Source organism: Amblyomma maculatum, chromosome 3 (genome assembly GCF_055883805.1).
Source record: "Amblyomma maculatum isolate TAMU_Amacu chromosome 3, ASM5588380v1, whole genome shotgun sequence".
NCBI lineage: Eukaryota > Metazoa > Arthropoda > Arachnida > Ixodida > Ixodidae > Amblyomma > Amblyomma maculatum.
In genome coordinates, this window is record NC_139346.1 from 213,642,995 (window position 1) to 213,667,341 (window position 24,347).

Here is a 24,347-nt window from a genome sequence, read left to right on the forward strand (position 1 = left end):
TCTCAGGTGAATAGAATATAGCAGACGCAGTTGACCATATATTTATAAGCCCTCGGGCACGCTGAAAATTCAAATTTTACACCTCGAGAACACAGCGCGCTACTCCCGATGCCAGGCGATGCGATGCAACGCGTGCGATATCCACGTTTATAACTATGATTCGACCTGCTTCAACGTTGAAGAAGGCAGAATAAAATTTCTGTTGCGCACAATGCTAGATTGGTGAAGTCAAAACCCGCAAAAAGTCCGTGCTTACAGACAGGTGAAGCGGCGTGAGACAATGTCATTCCAAACGGAAGTGGGTAACTGCGTTCGAAGAGTACAGAAATATTTCGTGAAACGCTTTAGTATGAACAGATACAGACCACAAACGACACGCGCACATACGCGAGCGCTTGCGCGCGCGCATGTGTGTGTGTGTTTGTGTGTGTGTGTGTGTGCGTGTGTGTGTGTGTGTGTGTGTGTGTGTGTGTGTGTGTGTGTGTGTGTGTGTGTGTGTGTGTGTGTGTGTGTGTGTGTGTGTGTGTGTGTGTGTGTGTGTGTGTGTGTGTGTGTGTGTGTGTGTGTGTGTGTGTGTGTGTGTGTGTGTGTGTGTGTGTGTGTGTGTGTGTGTGTGTGTGTGTGTGTGTGTGTGTGTGTGTGTGTGTGTAATTTTATGAATGCACAAAAGCAGCACAGGTATTGTGCTTACTTCCCAGGTCTTCGCGTTGTCATAATCAGTCTTCATGCTTAAATTTCGCCTCCCATATTTTTCTGACGTCTGACGTCTTCTTTTTTTTTTTTTTTTTGCCGCGCCAGTACACAATGAAACACAACAGCCTTGTATGCTAGATTTTGCGGCTGGACACAGTTATGTCGCCCAGCACCCGGCGCACATTCGGACATTCCGCAGCAACGGCACGAAGCGACTTGCCGAAGCGAAGATGGCGAGCGCGAAAAAAGAGGCGGCGCGCATGCCAAAGGGTTTCACCACCCTGTACGATGGCGCTAGTATCGAGGCTCCCTGGGTTTTAGGAACCTTCTATGGCTTTTTAAAAAGTGATCTTTTTTTTATCTCGAGCTTCTGCTTCCTTTTATTTATTTTTAATTGGTTTTAAGCCTGGCAAAGCTTTTGCTGGTCCGGGCTCCCTCTCCTTTTTTTGTTTTTGTTTTTTCTCAGTTCGAGAGGACGAATAAAATGGCAAAATGGCACCCTAGCCTCCCGCCAAACACGGAGGAGGAAGAAATGGGAAATTAACTTATGGGAGCATGGCGGAGGCTTGATTGTCAGGAGAGAGGAAAACTCCCCACCGTGGTAACGGGAAGAAACACCGCAGAATCAGTTGATTGAAGTGGCTATATCTGCGCTACTAATTACTCTTTTCAAAAAAATGTTTGCTTGCTGCTTTGCGTTACGGCGGCGAAGCCTAACGGTCACCGAGGAAGAAAATATTTTCAACCAGAGAGTGGACCGTGGCCCTATAATTATTTTGCAACTCGTTTGGTCTAAAGCATTAGTCGCCACTTCCGGACAGCGTCACGCCGATGGTGGCAGAAACACATGCATGCGCGCGGATGATGTGCTGGCCTAGCGGCTGTGTTGATGCACTTGTCACACTTACGAGTTTCGTTGAGGCTACTTCCGCTTTACAATTTGAAAGTACCTAAAAGGGATAAACAAGAAGTGAAATAATATGACTTCAATAATGTGACGTCACGCAACCGGAAGTAGAGCCGAAGAAGGGCATAGGAAGGGATTGCCGAGCAATTTGAAAGTACCAAAGACTAAAATAAATAAACAAGAAATGATTTAATGTGAAGTAGAGGAAGTGGCGTTACGCAACCGGAATTAGAGCCGAAAAAGGGCATATGAAGGGATTGAGGCTCAAGTTGAAAGTACCAAAGACTAAAATGGGTAAACAAGAAGTGAATTTAGCAACTAGAAGCAACCAGAAGCAACCAACAGCAGCATCCGTGCTTTCGCATTACTCCAATGCAGATTCTGCCGTGCTCTTTAATTTTCAACTCACGACAACATACTAGAGACGTCCACCCTTCATTCGTCTGTCATGGTCTTTATGTAAGCCTCGTGATAACAAAATGGCCTCAGCGTAGGTCTGAAAACGAGAAGCGATAAGATTACGAAAGGGGAACAGATTTTGCCAACAAGCAAAGTATACACATCAGTGTCAAAGAATAAAGAAAAATGAACGAGATAACTAACACTAGCGTTAGAGCATATTGCTATAAGAGCTTAGGTAAGAAATTCAAAAGGGGATTGCTACTATATTGAAGTTAATGCGTCTGCGAAGTGAAAATAACTGCGATACAACTTCGCTCCCTACAACTAAAATTTCGCCCTATTCGCGATTCCGTTGTTTTACTCACGCTTATTTGTCGCTGAGAGGAGTCAATGTGAGGCTACAAATTTACAACTTCAGCACTTAACATATCTATGAGAAAGTTTTCACTGACAATTCAAACCTCCCTGTAATACTAGCCAAAGCACATTCAGGTTCGTGAACGTTGGTGCGGTAATGCGACGCAGTAAGCAAAACACTCGGCAAAGGCAGATGACCGAAGGCTTGGCGCGATGCGGCACGCCTCTTCATCATCATCAGCCTGACTATACCCACTGCAGGGCGAAGGCTTCTCCCATATATTTCTCCACTTAACCCGGTTCTGTGCTAGCTGCATCCACTTGACCCCTGCGAACTTCTTAACCTCATCCGCTCACCTAACTTTCTGCCATCCCCTGCTACGCTTTCCTTCCCTTGAAATCCAGTTTGTTACCCTAAGCGACCATCGGTTATCCCCTCTTCGCACTACATGTCCTGCCCATGTCCATTTCTTCTTCTTAATTTCCACTAGAATGTCGGTAACTTGAGTTATTTCTCTGACCCACTCTGCACGCTTCCTATCTCCTAATGTTACCCCTACCATTTTTCGTTCCATAGCCCTCTGGGTTGTCCTCAACTTAAGTAGAACTCTCTTGGTTAGCCTCCACGTTTCAGCCCCATAGGTGAGTACAGGTAAGTTACAACTGTTGTATACTTTCCTCTTGAGCGATACCGGTAAGCTGCTAGTCATAATCTGCGAGTGCTTGCGCAAATGCGCTCCATATCCCAACCTTATTCTTCTTGTTATTTCCTTTTCATGGTCCTGATCTGCGGTTACTACCTGTCCTAAGTAGACATATTCGCCTACTACTTCCAGTATTTCGCTACCTAATGTAAACTGCTGTTCCTTCCTGAGGCTGTTGAACATTACCTTAGTCTTCTGCATATTTATTTTCAAGCCTACCTTTCTACTTTTCTCGTCTAGGTCATCAATCATTATTTGCAGTTCATCCCCCGACTTGCTTAGCAAGGCAATGTCATCAGCAAATCTCAGATCACTGAGGTATCCTCCATCTACCCTTATCCCGAACTGCTCCCATTCCAAGTCTCTGAATACTTCCTCTAAGGAAGCTATGAATAGTACTGGGGAGATTGTGCCTCCTTGCCTAACACCTTTCTTTATGGGAATTTTGCTACTTTCTTTATCCAGAACTATGGTTTCTGTGCAGCCACTATATATATCTTCCAGCACTTTCAAGTACGGCTCGTCTACCCCCTTATTTCGCAATGCCTGCATCACCGCCGATGTTTCACCTGAGTCAAATGCTTTTTCGTAATCAGTGAATGCTATGTATATGGGTTGATTATATTCCGAGCATTTTTCTATCACCTGATTGATGGTATGGATATGATCGATAGTAGAGTACCGTTTCCGAAAACCTACTTGATTCTTTGCTTGATTGAGTCTAAGGTTGTCCTGATTCTATTAGCGATTACCTTAGTAAATACTTTATACGTAACAGACAGTAAGCTGATTGGTCTGTAATTTTTAAGGTCCTAATTTTTAAGGCCTACCGGACACGCCCCAAAAGTGGCGACTTGTTGTACGGATACACTTCTTATCGCACGGCGTCTCGCTGCATCTATTTTAATTCCACGGAAAAGGTGAGATTTTATTTCCCTTAAGAGGTAGATCTCTACAGTAGCCAAAGTAGTCAGGACCGTAACGAGATTAGCGGCAGGGAAAAACAGTCAGACGTTCCACCAGTGACAAAGGACGAGGTCAAGAAAGCATTAGAAACTATGAAAAGGGGGAAATCAACTCGAGAGGATCAGATAACTACAGATTTGTTAAAGGACGGGGGGTATATCGTGCTAGAAAAACTGGCCACCCTCTATACTCAGTGCCTGGTGTCATCGACGGTACCGGAACCATGGAAGAATGCAAACATTTGAGGATAATGTTTGCATTCTTCCATGGTTCCGGTACCGTCGATGACACCAGGCACTGAGTATACAGGGTGGCCAGTTTTTCTAGCACGATATACCCCCCGTCCTTTAACAAATCTGTAGTTATCTGATCCTCTCGAGCTGATTTCCCCCTTTTCATAGTTTCTAATGCTTTCTTGACCTCGTCCTTTGTCACTGGTGGAACGTCTGACTGTTTTTCCCTGCCGCTAATCTCGTTACGGTCCTGACTACTTTGGCTACTGTAGAGATCTACCTCTTAAGGGAAATAAAATCTCACCTTCTCCGTGGAATTGCAATAGATGCAGCGAGACGCCGTGCGATAAGAAGTGTATCCGTACAACAAGTCGCCACTTTTGGGGCGTGTCCGGTAGGCCGAGGTGGCCGATCTCGCCGACTGGTGATGACGCAGCATTGTCGCGTCGTCCGAAAATGCGCACATGCAGCAGCAATTAGTTTCTCAAAGAGACGCACTGTCTTCGCGTTGCTGTAAATCTCTACCACGACCAGCAGGACGAAATACTTACTGTTTGACATAACCCACTTTGCAGGTAGACTCTTGCAAAACGCAGTTGTTGTTGTTGTTGTGGCTGTAGGAAGAAGGAAAAGAAAATGCACGGGCCTGCTACTGGCTCTGTTGCTGAGCCACCTCCGCTTCCTCGCGCAGACAGAAGAGAGAAAGCGGAGAAGAAAGAAAAAGAAGAGGGGGAGAAAGACGCGCGCCGCAACAACCGTCGTCCACCACCGAAGCGGTGGCAGGTGCAATGACGGTCTACAACAGATGAAAATTCGGCGGCAGGCTAGCCCCCGCCGCGAGAGGTGGTGACCTACCTGTACAAGCCCCATCAGGGCCAGGAGCAGCCACCCTCCCCATCCACAAAACGCAGCACGCAACGCTGAACGTTATTCCGAGGCCGATGACGTACTAACCCCGCGGATGAGCTTCGGTCTGAGCCAACACCTCAGCACCTCCTAAATTTTCTAAGAGGTGCTGTGTGAGCTATGTCTAAGCTTCGGGCAACAACGCAGCGGATACTAAATTGCCGAGAGAGGTCGCTAAAAAGGAGTGAAAATATTATAAATATGACACGTTTTCTCTTAAAGAAGCGAAAACTGCATTCTTTTCTGCGCGCGAATATTACAATGATTGTCTAGTTCTTTGGAGTTATCTTATTTTTTGTGCTTTAATATTTTGCCGCACAGTTCGCAGGGACCCTTTGCGGTGTTCATCATCGAGTTGACTTGAGCTGATGCCGCTGGCAACAGGCAGCTGCAACGCATTTTCTTACAAGTAGCGCGACCTGTTGCATTAATCTTGCCTGGGCCACTTACGAACGTTGCCACCTACACCAACGTTAATAGAACTAAGATAAGTTGCCAAACTGAGAGCTGTTTCGCGGCGCCGCCACCGCTGGCTGCTTTGAGTGGCGCTGCAGTTCTACCAGGCTCTCGTCGGCCCGAACGTGGGTTGAACACGTGCACTGCGGGCAGCATGCGTACAGTGCGTTCCCGACTCGGCTGCTGCAGTGATCGTTTTTTGTGCTACCTGTGCTAGCATACAAAGTTGAAAGGGCTACAGTAACCATGCCGACGTGCTGCGTGCCGGGCTGTGCGAGCGGTTACATGAGCGACAACACTGACAACACAGCGAGGCGTTTTTTCTCGGCTCCGCGTGACGCGGATCTTCGTGCGATATGGGATCGCGCGATTACGCGTGTTGACAGGAAACTTTCTGACAAGTCACGTGTGTGCGATCTTCATTTCTACGATGAAGACATACTGAAGACGTACAGTCATATCATTAATGGCAAGGAAGTAAAAATCGATAGGGACAAATGGAACCTCGCTGAAGGATGTGTACGTAAGGTTTCCCTAACTGACAAGCGCTCATTTGTCCCTGGACTGCTCAAGCACCCTTCAAGCTCCCTGACTGAACCGGTGACTGGCATCAAGTCAGTGCTCGAGTGACAAACAAAGACAGAAAAAGTTTTTGGAAATCTGTTCTGTACCTGCTTTTGAGCAGGAAGCTACCCCAAATAGGTTGTAGCCTGCACAGTTCACTGTGCAAGTGGTGAAGTTTTATTTGGTAATGCGGATGCATTTTTACACACGATTCCTATCCGAGAGGAGCAATGTGAGTAGTCAGGTTAAAAATGCAAGGAAGAAGTCTCGCCTGCTGTAATTTGTGCATTCAGTAAAGTGTGAAAAAGTGCTGTGACTAAAATGTAAAATTACATTTACTTGTGTGTACATCTGTAGCCCACTGCGTGAAAGGTCGCAAAAAAAAAATAAAGAAGTACTTGCGACGCGGGCGCAGGCCAGTAAACGATAAACCCACAGTTGGAAATCCCCAAAAGACTAAATTTTATTGTCTCGAGTTGTTGGCGTCTAACCTCCTGTGTAGGCTCTCTTCTCTTGCTGGAAGAAAGAAACCGACAATTCAAGAAGCAAAAGTTCGCTCTTTTCGCGGCACAGATTGCGCGCGGCGCTCGGCTAAAAGTCACATGCATGCTTATTGACGAAATGAATGCAATGCGCAAAATTCGCTTATTCCGTTAAACTGCACCACAGACAATGCGGCTCTTTGCTGCAAAAGCGCTGGTATTTTTTTTTTTTTTTTGTTAAACATATGCACATGCATGAGGTTAAGCAGAAACTGCAGAAAAATACTTCGAACTGACGATGAACCTTGCAATGATCATATCTCTAACATTATTGCACGTTTCTCATATGCCACTTCGGGGAAGAAACTAGCAAAACAACTTTCCTAAAAAAATCAAAACAACGGTAGCGTTGCCTGAGCAGCGCTCACCTGTATCGCTCGAGTTGCTGCAGTAAAGTTTTGCAGCATGCTCGCCACACACGGTTCAGACTTGATTGGTGACTGTGAGTAATTAACGATAAGTACGGCATTTAGGACACCAAGTAATTTAACATTCCCGAATGCTACATGCTACGCCGAACGGCCGGGCCCGCAGCGTTTGATTGTGCTTTGACAGCGGCCAAGCAGCGGCTAGATAGAGCCTGTTTCGACGGCAGCGCCACCTCGCGTTAAAATTGACGCGCCGCTTCAGCAGCATGGAGAACCCGGAGAGTTTGGCAACTGATCTTAGTTCTATTAGCGTTGACCTACACAGCGGATACTAAATTGACTAAATGGCCGAGAGAGGTCGCTAAAAATAAGCTGAAATATCAATAAGAGCGAAAAAGTTGTCTTGGGCAAAAAAAAAATATAATGTGCCTGCTTGGGTACAAAATTTATATATTTATATTATATATATGCTTATTGTATTTACTTTCTTGTTCCTTGGTGTTAAACCATTTTTAGTGCTTTATTTTTGGCATCACAGTTCCCAGGGTCCCTTTCGAGTGGATGCCGCTTGCAATAAAATTTTTGCATGCGTTTTGTTCTATAGTAACGTGACCTGTTGCATCGACCTTGTCGCGTCTGCGCAGGTTCCAGGAAATGGCCGTGTTGTTCCTCACGACTCTGCTGATTGTTCTATGGCTGACTCAGAACCCTCGAATCATACCGGGGTGGATCAGCTTGTTTCCGTACGGCAAGTGAGTCGCTTCGTTTGATCAAAGCCGCGTCATCGCGTTTTCGATTCTGGAAATGAATTGTGTGCGCTTTGAGGCGTACCTTGCAATGAGCCTGAGCTAAACAGTTCAAGGGAGGGTGACATATTTCTCAAGAATTCTGAACTGAACTTGCCAGGCATGCTGAGCGCATTCTGAAAGTCGACTCAATGCAAAAGCTAATCCTTGTGGCTATCTGACTTAAAATGTCAACGATACGTCGTGATCTGCAGTTTCAAGACGATACTGAAATTTCCCGGCGTAGTCCACAACCAGAAGCGGGCATGGGCATTTCTATATTCTTTGAAGCATCCATAGGTAACGTAACTTGTATACCGAAGTAGCATCTGTTGCAATGAATGCATTTTTTACGCACCTTGCAGTATCTTCATTTATTCCCTTGAACGCTGTCACGTGAGGTGTGATCTGCCAAGGCCGTTTCCAGCAATCAGCCCTGTGGCAAACAGGCGTTATGATGATTTTTACATATAAGGCTTTGCTCTGATTGCTTTCTATGCTGCTTAACAGCTCAGCCTATTTCAACGCACTTAAAGTAGGGAGAAAATTCGCTGTACATTCAAGAACAGCAAAATTCGTGAGAAAAAGTGCAGACACTTCTCAGCAACATCAATTGCGAAAATATCCTATTTTTAATTGAAAAAAAGATTACGGTGGCTGAAATTGTTGAACTCGTCGCTGGCGGTACGCAGCTTCGGGCTGAACAGCCATACCTTATTTTGAGGCGGCTTCTGGATTGAAATTTTACTGAATTAGATCATATGATTATCATGCTTGTGTGTCAAGATTGTATTTTATTATTTTATGCAATAAATCGAAACGACATTTCCTTTTATAGTAGACGAAGGGCTTTTCCGAGTTCAATAATGCCACAATAGTAGAATTATAGAAATATTTGAGAATACCGTTTCACAAACTGAAACATGGGTTCGTTTTGGTGCAAGCGATCGTTTTCAGACTTGAGATATACGGTATTGAAATTTTCATTACGTGCAAATCGTTTCCAGTCTAATATGTAATACTACTTCTGTTTAAAGTCAGAGATAATTTTCTTGTCAAGCCGTCGGTGCGGAAAACTATTTCCTTTAGTACGTGTTCGCTATTACTACAAAAATTGTTGCCTACCTCTCTGTTCCAAATGTAACCAGCAGTACTGCACTTTTTGCACCACAGACGGTCATTGCTACTTTGTGTTCTTGCATGATTTATTGTTGTATCCAGTGTTGCTTGTCTAGACAGTTATACGCGGTGAAGTACGTACTCAAGGGAGATTAAAACAGCCGGCTGCAAGATAGCCGTATGCACATTATGCGAGCGAATGCGCGCTTCGATACAAGTCCATGAACACCGATGAAAGGGATTAGAGTTGAAATTTTTCTTGGTATCTGCGTTTTCTCTTCTCGTTCGTGTCCTGCGCTTCCCCACAGCCTTTCTTGATTTTACTAAAACCACCTCGGAAAAGAGTTGCTTATGACGCTTCACGCCATCAGCAGTTAAATGGGCTTTCGTACCAAACAAGCCATACCGTTGTGTCGTTTCTGTTGCATCTGCGATGCCAGTTCAGAGAGCTTGTATTGCATTCATCGTATGCTCCTTTGTCTGCAGCAGCGCAGTTGCAAGAACATTTTAACGTTATTTCAGACAGCTCATTGGAGTAGAAGGCTCTGGCTAGCGAATCATCTCGCGGGCAGCCATATTGGATTTCTAGTAGCTCCCCCTTTAGCCCGTGGGAGTTACAATGCTGGAGAAAGAAAATGACAGGCCTTTGAGTACCTTCCACTCAGAATCTAGTCTAATACTTGCCACAAAAGAGAGTGACCGCTACTCATTCGGTGAAGCAATGAAGCGTGCGCGCTCGTCAAACGTTTTGGGTGTGTATTCTTGGCGCAGGGACATCTCTTCGTGCGTGCCTGCCGTGCTGGTGTCGATCCTGATGTTCGTGGTGCCGAGGGACCTGCTTCGCGGGTCTCAGAGCCTGGGCCTGTTAACCTGGGAGGAGGCCAACTCCAAAGTACACTGGGGCATCGTTCTCATCATCTGCGGCGGCATGACACTCGCCGAGGCCTCCAAGGCAAAGGATTTATCCTTTCGGATCTCATTTGAAAATATCCCCCGCAGCATGCAGCTAATCTTATTGTTTCAGAACAACGACAACATCATCGTCAGCCTAATCATACGCTCAATGGAGCACAGCCTCCGGTATCATTGTAAGCCGGGTGTCAGAAGGGCGTATTTAGTGTCACATCCAGCGTCTGGTCTTCACCTGGTGAAGTGTCATTTACCGGCACTGTGTTGCATGGGGACGGAATCTCATCTCGCATGACCATTTTCTAGTGAGATTTTGCGCATGCATCTTTTCTCCCCGCAATAGTTGTCGCAAGGCGAAGCATCCATACCTGCTCGTCTACTACCTGAATTTGATCGAGCAACTTCACGAGAAATGTGGGGCTATATATCAGATGCAGCGACAGAATTTAACATTTTCTGTTCGGACTACGTGACACTGGCGCTGCTCCTAACAATGTTTCGAGGAGTAAAGCCAAGCTGTCATTGTAAAGAGCCTTTTTCGAGGCAACGAACTTTGCTGTGCTCACAGAATAAGTTGAGTGAATATGAGTTCGGTGCCGAGGGTGTTCTGCAAAGAACTTCACAATGTCCACCGTGCAGTAATGGACGAATTAACTCAGCCCGACCGTCCCTTGTTGAAAACAGCACCGAAGTTGCCTAAGAAATGAGTCGCCATGTGCGCGCTCCTTATCGGCGCAAACTCATCACCTTCTCTTGTAAACAATCCTGTTATCCTGAGGCACCATTACTTGTTTACATTCGCATTACTTGCTCTTGCTCTACTCATTTTTTGTTCTCAGTGCGATGTCGGTGCACATGAAAGAACCCCAGGTGGTCAAATTTCCGGAGTCCTCCAGTTCGGCGTCTCTCATAGCCGGAGTCGCTTTGGGACGATAAACCCCACACAACAAACCAAACCATTATTTTCTGTTCTTGAATTATTAGTGTTTTTTTAATTTTTAATGAAATAGCATTGGAGTCTACACTAGCAGAAAAGCCCATCGATATCAGGAAATTGGCGATGCCGTCAAATTGCTATGCGATATGGCCAAGCGCTGATTGGTCGGCCATGTGTGTGACGTCTTGGGACTACGTGACATGGCTGAGATGGTATGTTCTCTGGCAGGGGTCGGTTTTGCGCTGACATGTTCGAGCAGTTATTGGTCACACGAGTGTGTGACGTCAAGAGGCCACGTGACATAGTTAATGTTGCATGTGCGTTGTCAGTTGGCGGCCTGTGATTAAAGTCCCATAACGAAAAAATGAGAATTTAATCCATGCTTCGCCCAGATGATTCCACTGCCGGAATGCATTCGTGCTGGCTCATGTTCTGTTAACATAAAAACTTACAAATTGCGAGGAAACTTGGCTATAATCACGCGTGTGTTCCTGTGATGTCGCACAGGACAGCGAGTAGCGGCATGTGGACACTGGAGTAAACCACACAGTGGACAGAAGAGGAGCACGGGCACCTGATAAATAAATATTTATTTTATTTATTTATCTGGTGTCCTTGCTTTTCTTCTGTCCACTGCGGCGACGCTTGCTTAGGGGATAGCACACTCTGTTCTTTTCCGTGGTTAGCGTTCTCGCCTGTCGCTTTTGAAGGCAATTGCATTCTCGGCGATAGTTTTCTCGATCGCCAGCAGCCATTATTCATAGTGCCTTAGCAAGACAGGCGATGTTTTACGAGTGGGATACAAAAAAAAGGAAAAAAATGGTCATTCAAGCATGAGCACCGGGCTAGCTGAGTATACGGCCACTTGTCCAAAATGCGGACGAAATGTGGCGCCTGCCGTGGCGATGGCACTGTAGCGATGGCATCAGAGGCGCGTGGAAAGTGCTTATTTTAGTCTAGGCTTAACAATCTCGCGTCTTTGTAATGGTGTTTTCGGAGATAGTAAATTAAAAAGACTGTTCACAGTGAGTACTTCACCGGACGTTATTTTGAAGTAACACTTACTGCATAGACACATAAAAATGTCTGAAAAATCCTCTGACAGTCCCCAGACCACCTCGGTGTGTACATCTGCCTTGGGGGACGTAACCGTGACGGACAATGGAAGCTAAAAATGTAGCTCTTAAATGCATTAAAAAACAACCTGCGCTGGTCCACAAGTTTTATTCTCGTCGACGATGGAAAAGTGACCATGCCCATCTTTGCTGACTAGGGAGGCGGGCGAGTGCTTGTACATCTTTTCTTTTCCTAGAGGTGCCATATAGCGCGATAATTCCAACAAGCGAAACCGTGCAAACATTAAAAACGTGCTAACCATATGATGACAATGTAACATGCGATACCTGAATAATAGTCTCTGTGCACGTGCATAATACCAGTGCTTACTTACAGTCCTTGAAATACTTCTATCTAGTCCGAGTCCTAGACGAAACAAGTGCCTTCATTGTGACGTTGTTTAATTCGAAATTAAAAATTTTCTTAAACGACCTCAAATGGATGGTTTGGATCATAATAATTTATAACGAGCGATTAAAAATCGACAACGAGCACGTAGGGCTCCACTGACAAAAGCCTGGAGCAGCACCGTTGCTTCTAACGCCGTCGCATTCCGCTCCCCAGCTAGCTTAAATGTCCCGATGGTTTTTATCCTTGGGAAAATTATGGCACACGTGGCTCAAACTGTCGAACGCAGCTTTTACGCTCGAACGATGGTGCACGTTCCTATCAGCAAGGGAGGGCCCAACGAGCTAGACACGGGTGAATAGGACAAGCTCCTCGCATTCGGTTTTCTCGCGGGTTTATTGTTCTGTTCATTATCCGCAAAGTGGTTGGAAAATCGAGTGATGTAGGAAGTTCAGAACTTCAACTCTGCCTCAAAGTAGTGAATTTTCGTTCAGCGCCAAACAAGAAAAAAAGTGTGGGAACGCCGTCGTCGTTGTAATCTAGTAATACAGCAGTCAGTCTACCTTTAAACGTCTAAGATCACCAGCTGCCTCGTTGAGAGTTCGGCGTTCTATCGACTCTCAGATGCGCAATATACCGGAGGAAGGGCTGCTGGGGCCAATAGACCTTCGACCGTTTCCGCTAATCGTTGTGCGGTTTGGGCGCAGGCCTCCGGTCTGTCTACAATCTTGGTGAGCAAGCTCCGCGCGCTGAACGTTATGCCCAGCTACCTAGTGGTGTGCATCCTCTGCTTCTCCGCCTCCATGCTCACGGAATTCACCAGCAACACGGCCATCAGTGCCATCATGCTCCCCATCGTGTTCGAGATGGTAAGCTGCTGCAGCACTGCTGGCGGAAGCGCTCTTTGGGGCAGAGAAGGGACAGTTGCACTCATTGTTCAGCATTCCGTGTGACGTGAACTCGCAAGCAGTACAGCTCTGTTAATCGGCTGATTAACATCCGAGTTACCGGTCATGACAGGCAACTAAGGCGGCTCCGCGAACGATGACGGTTTACCGCCACACATGTCATCACCGCAGAAAGGCACCATAAACCAAATGTCGCGTGCTTCACCTATGACCAGAAACTGCGCTGGAGTCAGGAGACGCGTTATTGTTACGCCCACAGTTCTGTTGTGCAATGATTAAATGATCTGTTTACATAACATAAAAAAGGCAGCCCCAGAGGAATACAGGATGAATGAAAATTAGGTTAAGCTTAAAAAATCCCCAAGAGTTGACCGAATAGCTTTGCTGTGTGGACACTATGCGTTGCAACTGAGTAACGGACTCAATTATTAGCACTAATTATTCGTGATAAGTAGTCGAGGAGGGGGGGGGGGGTCATAATTTTTACTTAGTAGTGCTCAGTTACGCTGATTAGTTGCCTAATTATTTCATGTAAATTTTGCCCTAATGTGTGGCTGCTGTCTACTTATGGTATGAGGCGGTCGCATCCCTCTAAACGAGTGCTCCCTCAGTGGCATAAAGGTAGAGCACCCGGCTTGCTTCCAATAGGGCCATGGTCCTATTCCCTGTATCTTCCGCTTTTCTTTTCTGTGTTTTCTTTCCCAGAAGGTGATTCGCAGCGGTAGTTGAATGGCGTTGCCACCTGTGACATCTTTGAGACATGAAATATACGTTGCTGTGTTTCTGCGTTGGAATAATGCGTAAGATATATTAGGAAAAATTGATCTCGGCAAGAAGTTTGTTATACGTTCAGTAAGCAACATATAATTTATTTTTTTGTCACAAAGCTTTGTTTGATGTTTCAGGTTACCGAAAGATGGTTTCGACGTCGAAAGGGCTATATGACACCATGTCATATATACGAAAATTGCAATATAGTAACTATTTTCTATTCACTGTCGTTCGGGCTTCCGATGTAGCTATTAGAGTTTACGTGAAATCAAACTACAAGCAGCGAATATATTGTAGATTATGTATGCGTCAAATGATGTCATACTTGTCAGGTTTCAGCTTTCGTTCCGAAGCCTGAAACCTAATCTATACCTGCAGAATGAAAAATATTTCAACTGCGAATTATTATTTTTTGAGGGCTTGCTAATTCCATTTGGTGGTCGGCATGTATTAATGTCATGTGCCTCTAGTCGAGCTAAATTACAATGCGAATAATTTTTTCTCAATCCCTTCACCAATCAGAGAATTTCATTACCACGTCCGGGGTTGTCGGCTAACGTGCGCTGTGAAACTATGGCGTTCACAGACGCGAAACAAAGTAGACGTATGCTTCTCATCCACTATATGCGTTTCCAGACGGTAACTAAATGTGTTTTATGTACTTGAAATGCGCCCCATAATTCTCGAAAGTAACCTTGAACTGACACTTTAGCGCCATCGTTGTAATATTATAATGCAATAAATGCATAGAAGTAGTCTTTGTGAACATTCGTCCCATTTATAACCTTTGCGTGGACGCTAAATTCGCAAATCATTTTCGAAAAGTGTTCCTTGAGACCACTCGCGACCGGTTAGGGCGACAACTCTACCTATTTTTGTAGCCGCCCCTTCCCTGTTGACGTCATCGGGGCGTTCTGGGCGCGCCACTTAATGGGCGCTGCCTAACGAAGTGAACCAAACAAGGCGCGGATCTGTCACCGTCGCGTCTGTTTCCTTATTGCGAGCCGTTGTGCGCTAGGTTAGGAAAAAAACAAAACAAGGGGCATCATTTTTGATCGCCGAAATCTTCGTTGTCGCATAAGCTTGCAGAAGAATTCCTGCTTTGTGGAGAGTACTGATCGAATGCCTATAGGTCTTGCGCGTTTTCTAGCTATAGGAAGTATCGTTTCAAGACCTCATTAAAAATTTCGAGCGGTCCACACTGTGATGCAATGGCTATATGGCTGTCCGTATATGGTGTGTGCCTGATTCGCAGCGCGTACGTTTCCGTGCTCACGGCTCGTTCGACCGCAGGCCGTGGCGCTCGAGGTGCACCCGCTGTACTTCGCCATCCCCGTCACCATCGGCTGCTCGTTTTCGTTCATGCTTCCGGCGGCCACGCCGCCGAACGCCATTGTGTTCGAGATGGGCCAGTTCAAGGTCACCGACATGGTGCGTGCGGTTACGCCTAACTTCGTTCCTGCAGAGTTACAACGCTGCGGAAGCGCTCAATTGGGATAAATGATTTTCTTTTCAAAATGAACAAAATACACCGAAAGGTGAACTGAAAAGTGCGAAAGTTTATTATCTCCGCGAACCCCGGCGCTAATAATAATAATAATAATAATTGGTTCACAGGAAGGGAAAGGCGCAGTATCTGTCACACTTGTGTCTGTGGGCACCTGAACCGCGCCGTAAGGGAAGGGAGGAAGGCGGCAGTTAAGGTGGAAAGAGAGAAAGAGGAGCCGTAGTGGAGGGCTACGGAGTAATTCTTTAACGTGCGCTGACATCGCACAGCCCTCCCCCCTTCCTTTCCTCATGTTCTCCGGTTGTTGCGCGCGCTCCTGCCCCCATCGTCCGCCTCTGAGTGTATACCCCCCCCCCCTCTTCCTGCGATGCTCTGGTTGCCGGAGCGCCGACTCGAACTGGGGGGATGAAAGGGGGCGCAGCCGATTACGAGGCCGACGCCGACGCGAAACCCAGGAACGGACGCCAATCAGGGGGTTTACATGAGACCGACAAAGTCGGGTCGGGGAGGCCTGTCGTGCTAAAAGCCGGCTATCGGGCTCATGTATACGCTATGGGGTCGAGCTAAAGGTCCGTCGCGTCGGGTCCCGCCAGCCCGACTGCAGGGGGTGGGTTGGCTCGACCCTACCCGATGGGCGAGGGGCATGTATACTCTGACGCGTCGGGCAGGCACCTCCTCTCTTGCCTCCTTGCTGGTCGGGGACGGGACCGTGAGCTGTTCGTCTGAGCATTCCTCCTTTTCCTCCTCTCCTGCCTGCGCCTGGTTCTCTTGCTCGACGCACGGTGTAGCAGCGATCTTTGCCCGATAGAAACGAGCTCATGTAAACCCGGACGGGTCGGGCTGGCTTAGCTCGACAAACGGCTCCCCCCTACCCGACCCGCTTGCGTCGGGCTCATGTATACAAGGCTAATGAGCTGCCCTCTAAAAAGTTTGCTAAGCGCTGGGGCTCTTTTGAACCCCAGCGCTTTTGACATTCCCCTAGTTCGAGCCGGCGCTCCGGCAACCGGAGCCTCACAGGAAGAGGGGGGGGGGGGGGGGGGATATACACTCAGAGGCGGACGATGGGGGCAGGAGCGCGCGCAACAGCCGGAGAACACGAGGAAAGGAAGGGGGGAGGGAGGGGGGGGTCGCCGGAGGCAGCGCTAGCAGCGACTGACTGATGCCGCCGACGCCACTAGCGAGTCAAGGCAACGTGACTGCGTAGAACACCGTCGCCGCCAAGCAGAAAGAGGAAGTGGGGTCCCCCTCCCCCCCCTCTCTTCCTCCGTGGCGGCGAGGATGCTCTCCGGTTACCGAAACGCCGGCTCATCACGGTGCGTGCATCCCGTTCTCACTCGCTTCACTCGCAAGCGGCGTCAGCGGCAGCAGTTAGTCGCTGCTATCTGTCCGTCGCGCAACGTTCCTATGGGACCACGCGCTGTCTCCGACAACCACCTGATAACGTAATTGCTCTCTTCATTTCTCCGACCACGAAGTTTCTTTCATGACAGCCAAGAACTGTTAGTGAATGTTTCTCGAAGGAATGCGTGTGAAAAATTAAAAAAAAAAGTCTGTAATTGTACATACGTGTCTTGCTCGAAATCTTGCCTCAATCTATCGAAAAGGCGAAACAGCTGATGAGCTGCGCTGAAAAGGACGCAACGTAATCGTCGGCAACTTTTCTCTTCCAATAAAATGACACGATAGTTTTGCCATGTGACTGAGGAAAAAAACGAAAACAGGAAAGGTGAGTAACGGCAAATGACGCAGCCAGAAGAAGACTGATTTCTGAAAGGCAAGTAGTCCTCACCTAAATTTTGGCACGCAGTAACCGAAGAGACAATGAAAAAAAAAAATACTGCTCTGCTTTTCTAGTTATGCTAGTTAGAGAACATCTCATAAGAGAACAGAATGGGAGGCCACTGCCAAAAAAAAGCTGCTCTAGAAAGATGACAAGCAGCGAAATGACAGAAGTAACTAAAGCTACAGTTAATCCTCAAAGGAAATACAACAAAAAAGGACCCACACAGTTATCAATATAGTACCACAAGCCAACTTTAGTGCTTGCCAAGGGCAGAGAACACGATGACTTAAACGAGGAAGTGTACACGCATAAACAATTTTAACCGTCCTTGCCCACAAAAGTGATTCATGTTTCCACTTTCATTCCCACCCTCCTCCCTTCCCTTACGGCGCGGTTCGGGTGTCCACAGAGCAAGTGTGACAGTTACTGCGCCTTTCCCTTCCTGTGAACCAATTTATTTTAGTATATGTACTGATGCATGTTTAGCAACGGCCCACATTTCTGTTTCCTTGATCATCTGACACCACTGAAGTAATAAAAAAAAAGAAAAGCAAACGGCAGGACATTTTTATATGTTCTTGCATTTTAGAGTTAATTCAAACCACGATTGAATGAAAAATTACGGGCCCTGCAGTAATCGAGAGTATAGCATGAGACGGGTCTATTACCGGCTTAGCACACTGGACAGCTAGCGCACTCAACATCTACCGCTATCGTGTGCTGTAGGCGGTATGAACTAGTGCGCGATGTTTATGTCGTCAAGAGTCTAGAATTTAACGACGCTGCGTCTGGAAGTACTGTGCCTGTGAGCACCGTGTTCTGAGGCATAGCGTCACTGTCCGGATAGTCAGCTACGTATTTAACTACGAACAAGTGATGAAACCTGTGTACAAGGCAACCAATCATAGACTTCGAATAAGCGACAAAAAGTGGGGCTACCCGTCTTGGGCTATGGCACGCAGAGCATCGCCGCATCAGAGGAAAGCCGAACACCCCGAGATGCAGTAAGACAAATGCGACAGATGGGTCCTGTGGATAAAACTCCGTTTCCGGGCGTCTACACTGCGATGAAGGAAGCGCCTTTCATTTGCAAAATATGTGAAAAACTGGCTGCGCTCCGCACACGACATGTAAGTTAAGACCAAGATAATGATGCGTTTAGTAGAAGGATGGAAACGCTCGAGGTACTGGTCCAAGAGGTTATTATGTAACTCCAGCAGAAACACCATGTTGAAGCTGACACTGAATTGTAGTCCCAAGTGGATCCCAAGCTTCGGCCATTCACGGATGCAAGCATGATGCCGCCAGACAGCACGCATTGTTGGTACTGACAAAAGAAACACCTGTTACACCGATAGGGAATACAGACGAAACATCCGCACTCATGGATCGCTAGGAGGGCAGCGATGTGCTGAATCCAGCGCCACCCTTTGTAAACCTCCCATGGGTATAGTAAGACGGGCGGCACAGGTCAAAATGAAGTGCCGCGCACCTCAGCGAGAACTCAAGCAGGCTGGCCCAAATACGACCAGAAGACGCTGGGAAGGGAATCAATCCCAACTGATAGAAGTAGGCGGGCACCTTCTTAAAGGCTCTGAACCAAGTACGAACACCAAAATGGGTATCGCAAAAACACACGAGAGCAAGTGCAAGATATGTATATATATATTTTCTTTAGTAATCCAATTACTTCTTTATAAATGTCTTCAGATTCGAGTATGTTCCATGGATGTTCCCTATCTACGCTGTCGCATGTACCACGTATGTCCAAAAGCCTCAATACAACGGTCTGTTTTCCGACCTGGTTATTTCTATGCATTGGATTATTACAAACATGCTATAATCTAGACGCCCACCACTCCTGCTCCCGTTCTGCAGTTCGTCCAGTACATTATTACTTTCTACACAAGACTGCATTTTTAGTTCCACAGCCGGCATTGCCAGCCTTTACATAACCGACGTTATTGTGATCGGTCTAAATGATCTAATGTTCTTCCTAACTGTTCTTCCTTTATAGAATAAATTCTTCTTAATTAGTAGTCAGCTGTGCATAATTTATTATGACTGTTTTCAATGCCCTTAAATACGTGTCCTTGCTTCTTGGAATAAGCTCATTAATAACTTGATTGGAATTTCGTCCATCCCTATGGTTGTACACATGGGAATATTTGTTTCCGCCTTCTTACAATTAAGATTTGTAAATTGTAAGCTCCTTTATTCATGCTGTCTGATACTGTTTCTTCATTTAGGGTGATTACCCCATCATCGCGCTTAAATGATTCAGCAACAACTGACGTTATATATCCTGTGGCGTCATCCCCCTCTAGACATTTTCCCTCGGCGTCCTGAATCTGTTCCTGCTCCCTATGATTCCTTTTACCCAGGCAGCTTATATGCTTCCAGAATGTATTTGCCGCCTCTTCAGTTGAGTCGCGCACTTCAGTCATCCAGCGATCGGTGTGCTGTTTAAGTTTACTCTGCACAAGTATCCGGCCGGCACTTAGCGCCATCTTGCGTCGGTAGGGAGATCTTCGCACGCGCAGTGGCTCTCTGTATGCGGGGCAAACACAGCCGTAACGAAGCGAGAGTGTAACATCACGTGATGCCTAGCCCGCGGCCGAATGAGAAGGCCATAGCACGAGTATAACTCGTGCTATGGTCTTTCCAGTTGTGATGTATGGATGCGAGAGTTGGACTGTGAAAAAGGCTGACCGCCGAAGAATTGACGCGTTTGAATTGTGGTGCTGGCGAAGACTCTTGAGAGTTCCTTGGACCGCCAGAAGATCAAATCAGTCGATATTGTCGACCATAAACCCTGACTGCTCATTGGAGGGTCAAATTTTAAAGTTAAAGCTCAGCTACTTTGGTCATCTGATGAGAAGAGAGGAGTCGCTGGAGAAAGATTTGATGTTGGGAAAGGTTGAGGGTCGCCGGAGAAGGGGTAGGCAGCGAACGCGATAGTTATATGGCATCCTCGAGGCACTGCAGATGAAGTTATGTGATGTTAGGAAGATAGTGAGAGACCGGAAAGCGTGGCGTGACATGGTCCATAGGGTCACGAAGAGTCGGACACGACTGAATGACTGAACTGAACTGAGACGTCACCAATCATCCTGTCGAGTTCACGTGATCGCCTGTATTGCTATGCATTTACTGCTGGCGGGATCTGAAAAAAAAAATTGCCGACGATTACGTTACTTCCCAATGAGAAATTTAAGCGCAGCTCATCAGCTGTTTCACGTTTTCGATAGACTGAGGAAAAGATTTCGAGCAGACACGTATGTATAATTACAGACAACTGTTTTTAATTTTTCACACGTATTCCTTCAAGAAACACTACACTAACAGTTCTTGGCTGTCATGAAACTTTGTGGTCGGAGAAATGAAGAGAGCAATTAAGTTATCAGGAGGTTGTCGGAGGCAGCGCGTGCGCCCATCGGAACGTTGCGCGACGAACAGATAGCGACTGACTGATGCCGCTGACGCCACTTACGAGTGAAGCGAGTGAGCACGGGATGCACGCACCGTGATGAGCCGGCGTTTCGGTAACCGGAGAGCACCCTCGCCGCCACGCAGGAAGAGGGGGGGAGAGGGGACCCCTCTTCCTCTTTGGCGGCGACGGTGTTCTACGCAGTCACGTTGCCTTGACTCGCTAGCGGCATCAGTTAGTCACAGCTAGCTCTGCCTCCAGCGACCCCCCTCCCCCCCCTTCCTTTACTCGTGTTCTCCGGTTGCTGCGCGCGCTCCTGCCCCCATCGTTTGCCGCTGAGTGTACCTCCCCCCTCCCCTCTTCCCGCGAGGCTCCGGTTGCCGAAGCGCCGGCTCGAACTGGGAGGATGAAAGGGGGACGCAGCCGGTTACGAGGCCGACGACGCCGACGACGACGCGAAACCCACGAATGGATGCCAAAGAGCTGCGCTCTAAAACAGCATGCACGCTACCGCAGGCGGCCCCGGGGTTCCTGATGAACATGCTATGCGTCACTGTGGAACTCATCTCCATCAACACTTTGGGACCGCTCGTCTTCGGACTGCACATGTTTCCGGAATGGGCTGCACACAACCGCACCGTCACAAAAGCACCGTCGGGGTAACGGCCGCCATAAAGGCCCCTCGTGTTGCACCTGGCGGCCCCTTGCGGGCCTTCGGGCACCGGAAGCCGCGATCTTCGCAGCGCGCTTTCCAAGAACGAAACAGCGACGTCAATATGTTGCTACAAATAAATCCATCATATGTCAAGGGTTGTCTGATCACTTTTTAATCTGAAATAGAATCTTAAGGACCCGTCATAATATGGGGACCGGAATGGTGAGTATGCCAGCATGCACTAATGGAACCCAAAACGCTAGCCAATGTTTTATCGATGCCGTTGTTCCGCGCCTCTGTGCTCTTTCCCTCGGCAAGGGCAGTTTTCTATGCCTGTCTGTGGCTCTCACCGCTGTCGACGGAGGGTGAAGCTCTTCGTCCGCAGTCTCATTATTCTCGGTAAACTGACCCGATTAGAATGAGCGCTTTTAACTGCACTCTCCTCCGATCTCATGCATTTTCTGTTTGCCGCTAAGTGACCTCCTTAATTGGAACGTAAGGCACACAAACCCACCACTACACGACGCCATTCAGGTATCCGTGAAGCGCTAGGATGTAGTGACAGTCATGGATGCTAAATTATGAAACATTGGAATCAACAAAAACAGTCGTTTTGGACCATGCACACGAAAGGATCGCTTAACTTCAATTATTGAGCGCTCAATGTATTACGACCTAGGTGACACTACTCGCCACTCTGTTAAAAAAGGATGCTAATAATCACCTATCTTACTTTTGGCAGAACAGAGAGGAAGCACAAATAAATGCAGTCTGCTTTGTGTGTGTTGGAAAATAACTCAGCAATCAGGCACCCTTGGTCGGCGACCGAAAAACAGGCTGGAAGGCTCATTTCGAAGATTGCAAGTTTTGGCTACACGAAAGTGTGTGTGTGTGTGTGTGTGTGTGTGTGTGTGTGTGTGTGTGTGTGTGTGTGTGTGTGTGTGTGTGTGTGTGTGTGTGTGTGTGTGTGTGTGTGTGTGTGTGTGTGTGTGTGTGTGTGTGTGTGTGTGTGTGTGTGTGTGTGTGTGTGTGTGTGCGTGTGCGTGTGCGTGCGTGCGTGCGTGCGTACCTTCGCAAATTCATGTGCGTGCTTGGTACAACTTCTGCGTTTTAATAATATAGAGTCGATCGATGAGCTAGTTGGTCACACATCTGTTGGAAGAAGGCAGCAGAGCAGGTGTTTTAAATGACGGTCGGTAGCCTTGCTCAGACTGAAAATCGGAACACAGCGGGTAAGGCAGTAAAGAAAACGCTGTAAATTTAAATTATTCAATCTTCAGTGCCTAGCGCCATTTATTTCTGAATTGTTGATCACGTACATATCTGGTTAGGTTCCTGTCACGATTCTTATTGAAATTAATGCTTTGGTTGGTGTTCCACTACTCCGTTAGTTACACACAGAAATGCCTTCCCTTCGCAGTGAAAAAAATGCTCAACTGACCAGTCGGTATTGAGACGCTAGGCGACCCCTCTTTCCACAGCGGCAACATGCTCTCGTGGGCGCCATGCTGTAGCACGTTGTGAATCAATGGAAAGCTTGCGCTTCCTCCCGCTTGAGACATAACCGTTCCTCCTCGCCGATTCTACAGCAAGTGTCATTTGGACAGCGCGTTCGAATTTCAGAGCCAGAACTTGAGCATTGCTAATACCGCACACGATTCTGACCGAATCATAGCGTCCAGTGCTTGCCCGAATCGCAGCACATTGACAAACTCTGACTCTGAGACGTAATCACTCACCGACTTGGCGTAGCGACGCACCCATGTGTTGAATCGGAAACGAGGGTTCAGGAGCGCACTGCTTGCACCGAATGTTGAAAATTTCTTCCAGCTACTTGTTTTTTAGCTTTCCTGCTTGAAAAGATTCTGCAGCAATGCGTAGGTCCTTGAGCCGCAGCAACTGAAAAAAAAAAAAAGTCTTTTTTTTTTTTTCTCGGTCAGAACTTCGCTGGCGACGAAAACCTTTCTTATCCGGTCCACGTAAGTATAGGTCACTGCTCGCCTTCCCTTCAAAGGCCTCGATGCGTCCGAACGTTGACATTTTTTGCTTCCTTGTCGCCAATTCGTTACAGTTCTTTCTTAAACAAATGCTTAGGTTAGCGTTACAGTATTCCGTTAGTTGCACACAGCAGCGATCGAGATATTTGCTCTTTTTGCAGTGGAAACATAGAGAACTGACGTACACTCTCTAAACGTTTTGACATCTTTATGAGGTGTATAAATGGCGCTCGACTTTCCCAAGGATGGCGAAAAACAGCGAGGCAGTGGTATGGCAAAGCGGTTAATAGGTAGAGTGTCCAGATGGTCACCTTAGCTGCTCCGTGTAAAATGGAAGATAGACGTATAAGACAAAGCGAAAGACAGGAATCGGCCTACAAGTCACAGACAGCTTTAGCAGTGGGCTGCCGAGCGCTGCTCCCTGTACACAGTACAGCACTCATCTTTCGACACCAAGCACACGATATTCGCGCTGCGAAAATATTCCACCGCGAAGCAAGGCAGCTGAACACGCAAAGTGTTAGCGCTGGTGCAGGGTGTAAAACTTTTTGAAGTCTGTCAGCATGAGACCCCAGGTGGCTCCTGCTTCCCCAGGGGTAATGCTCTCCTGGCTGCATGATGTACGTTGACCTGTGCATTCTTTGAGGTCTCATTATTGCGCTGTGCAGCTCCTCATGGAAGATTTATATGATTTGCTATAACGCTATCATTTCTCCTGACAATTGCATACTGTCTTCAATTTTGTTCTTTAAATCTGATATCGGAGCATTGCTTCGAAAAGGTTCAGCCATCATCGCATGAGTATGATTTCTTTTCTTTTTGCAATAAAAAATACGTTACGTTTCATCACTGAAATTTTATGAAGACATAGCACAAGCTTTGTACGCCTTTTGTTTACCATGAACGGACGACATCATAAAGCCGTAACGAAGAATCCGTGCTGAGGCGAACTGCCGCCGCTTGGCCAGACACCGCCGTATTGCC

At 47.1% G+C, this 24,347-nt stretch overlaps 1 protein-coding gene across 1 annotated transcript in view; it reads left to right on the plus strand.

Annotated features, from left to right (window-relative positions):
- Positions 1-21,499, plus strand: part of LOC146197654 (Na(+)/citrate cotransporter-like) — a 37,656-nt gene extending 16,157 nt beyond the window's left edge. Inside the window, exons 8-12 of the mRNA XM_084596503.1 lie at positions 7,743-7,850; positions 9,774-9,954; positions 13,020-13,181; positions 15,285-15,422; positions 21,228-21,499. Of these exons, the coding sequence (XP_084452629.1) occupies positions 7,743-7,850; positions 9,774-9,954; positions 13,020-13,181; positions 15,285-15,422; positions 21,228-21,374 (736 nt within the window). The 3' untranslated portion in view covers positions 21,375-21,499. The remainder of the gene's footprint in view (positions 1-7,742; positions 7,851-9,773; positions 9,955-13,019; positions 13,182-15,284; positions 15,423-21,227) is intronic.
- The last annotated feature ends 2,848 nt before the right edge of the window (positions 21,500-24,347 follow it).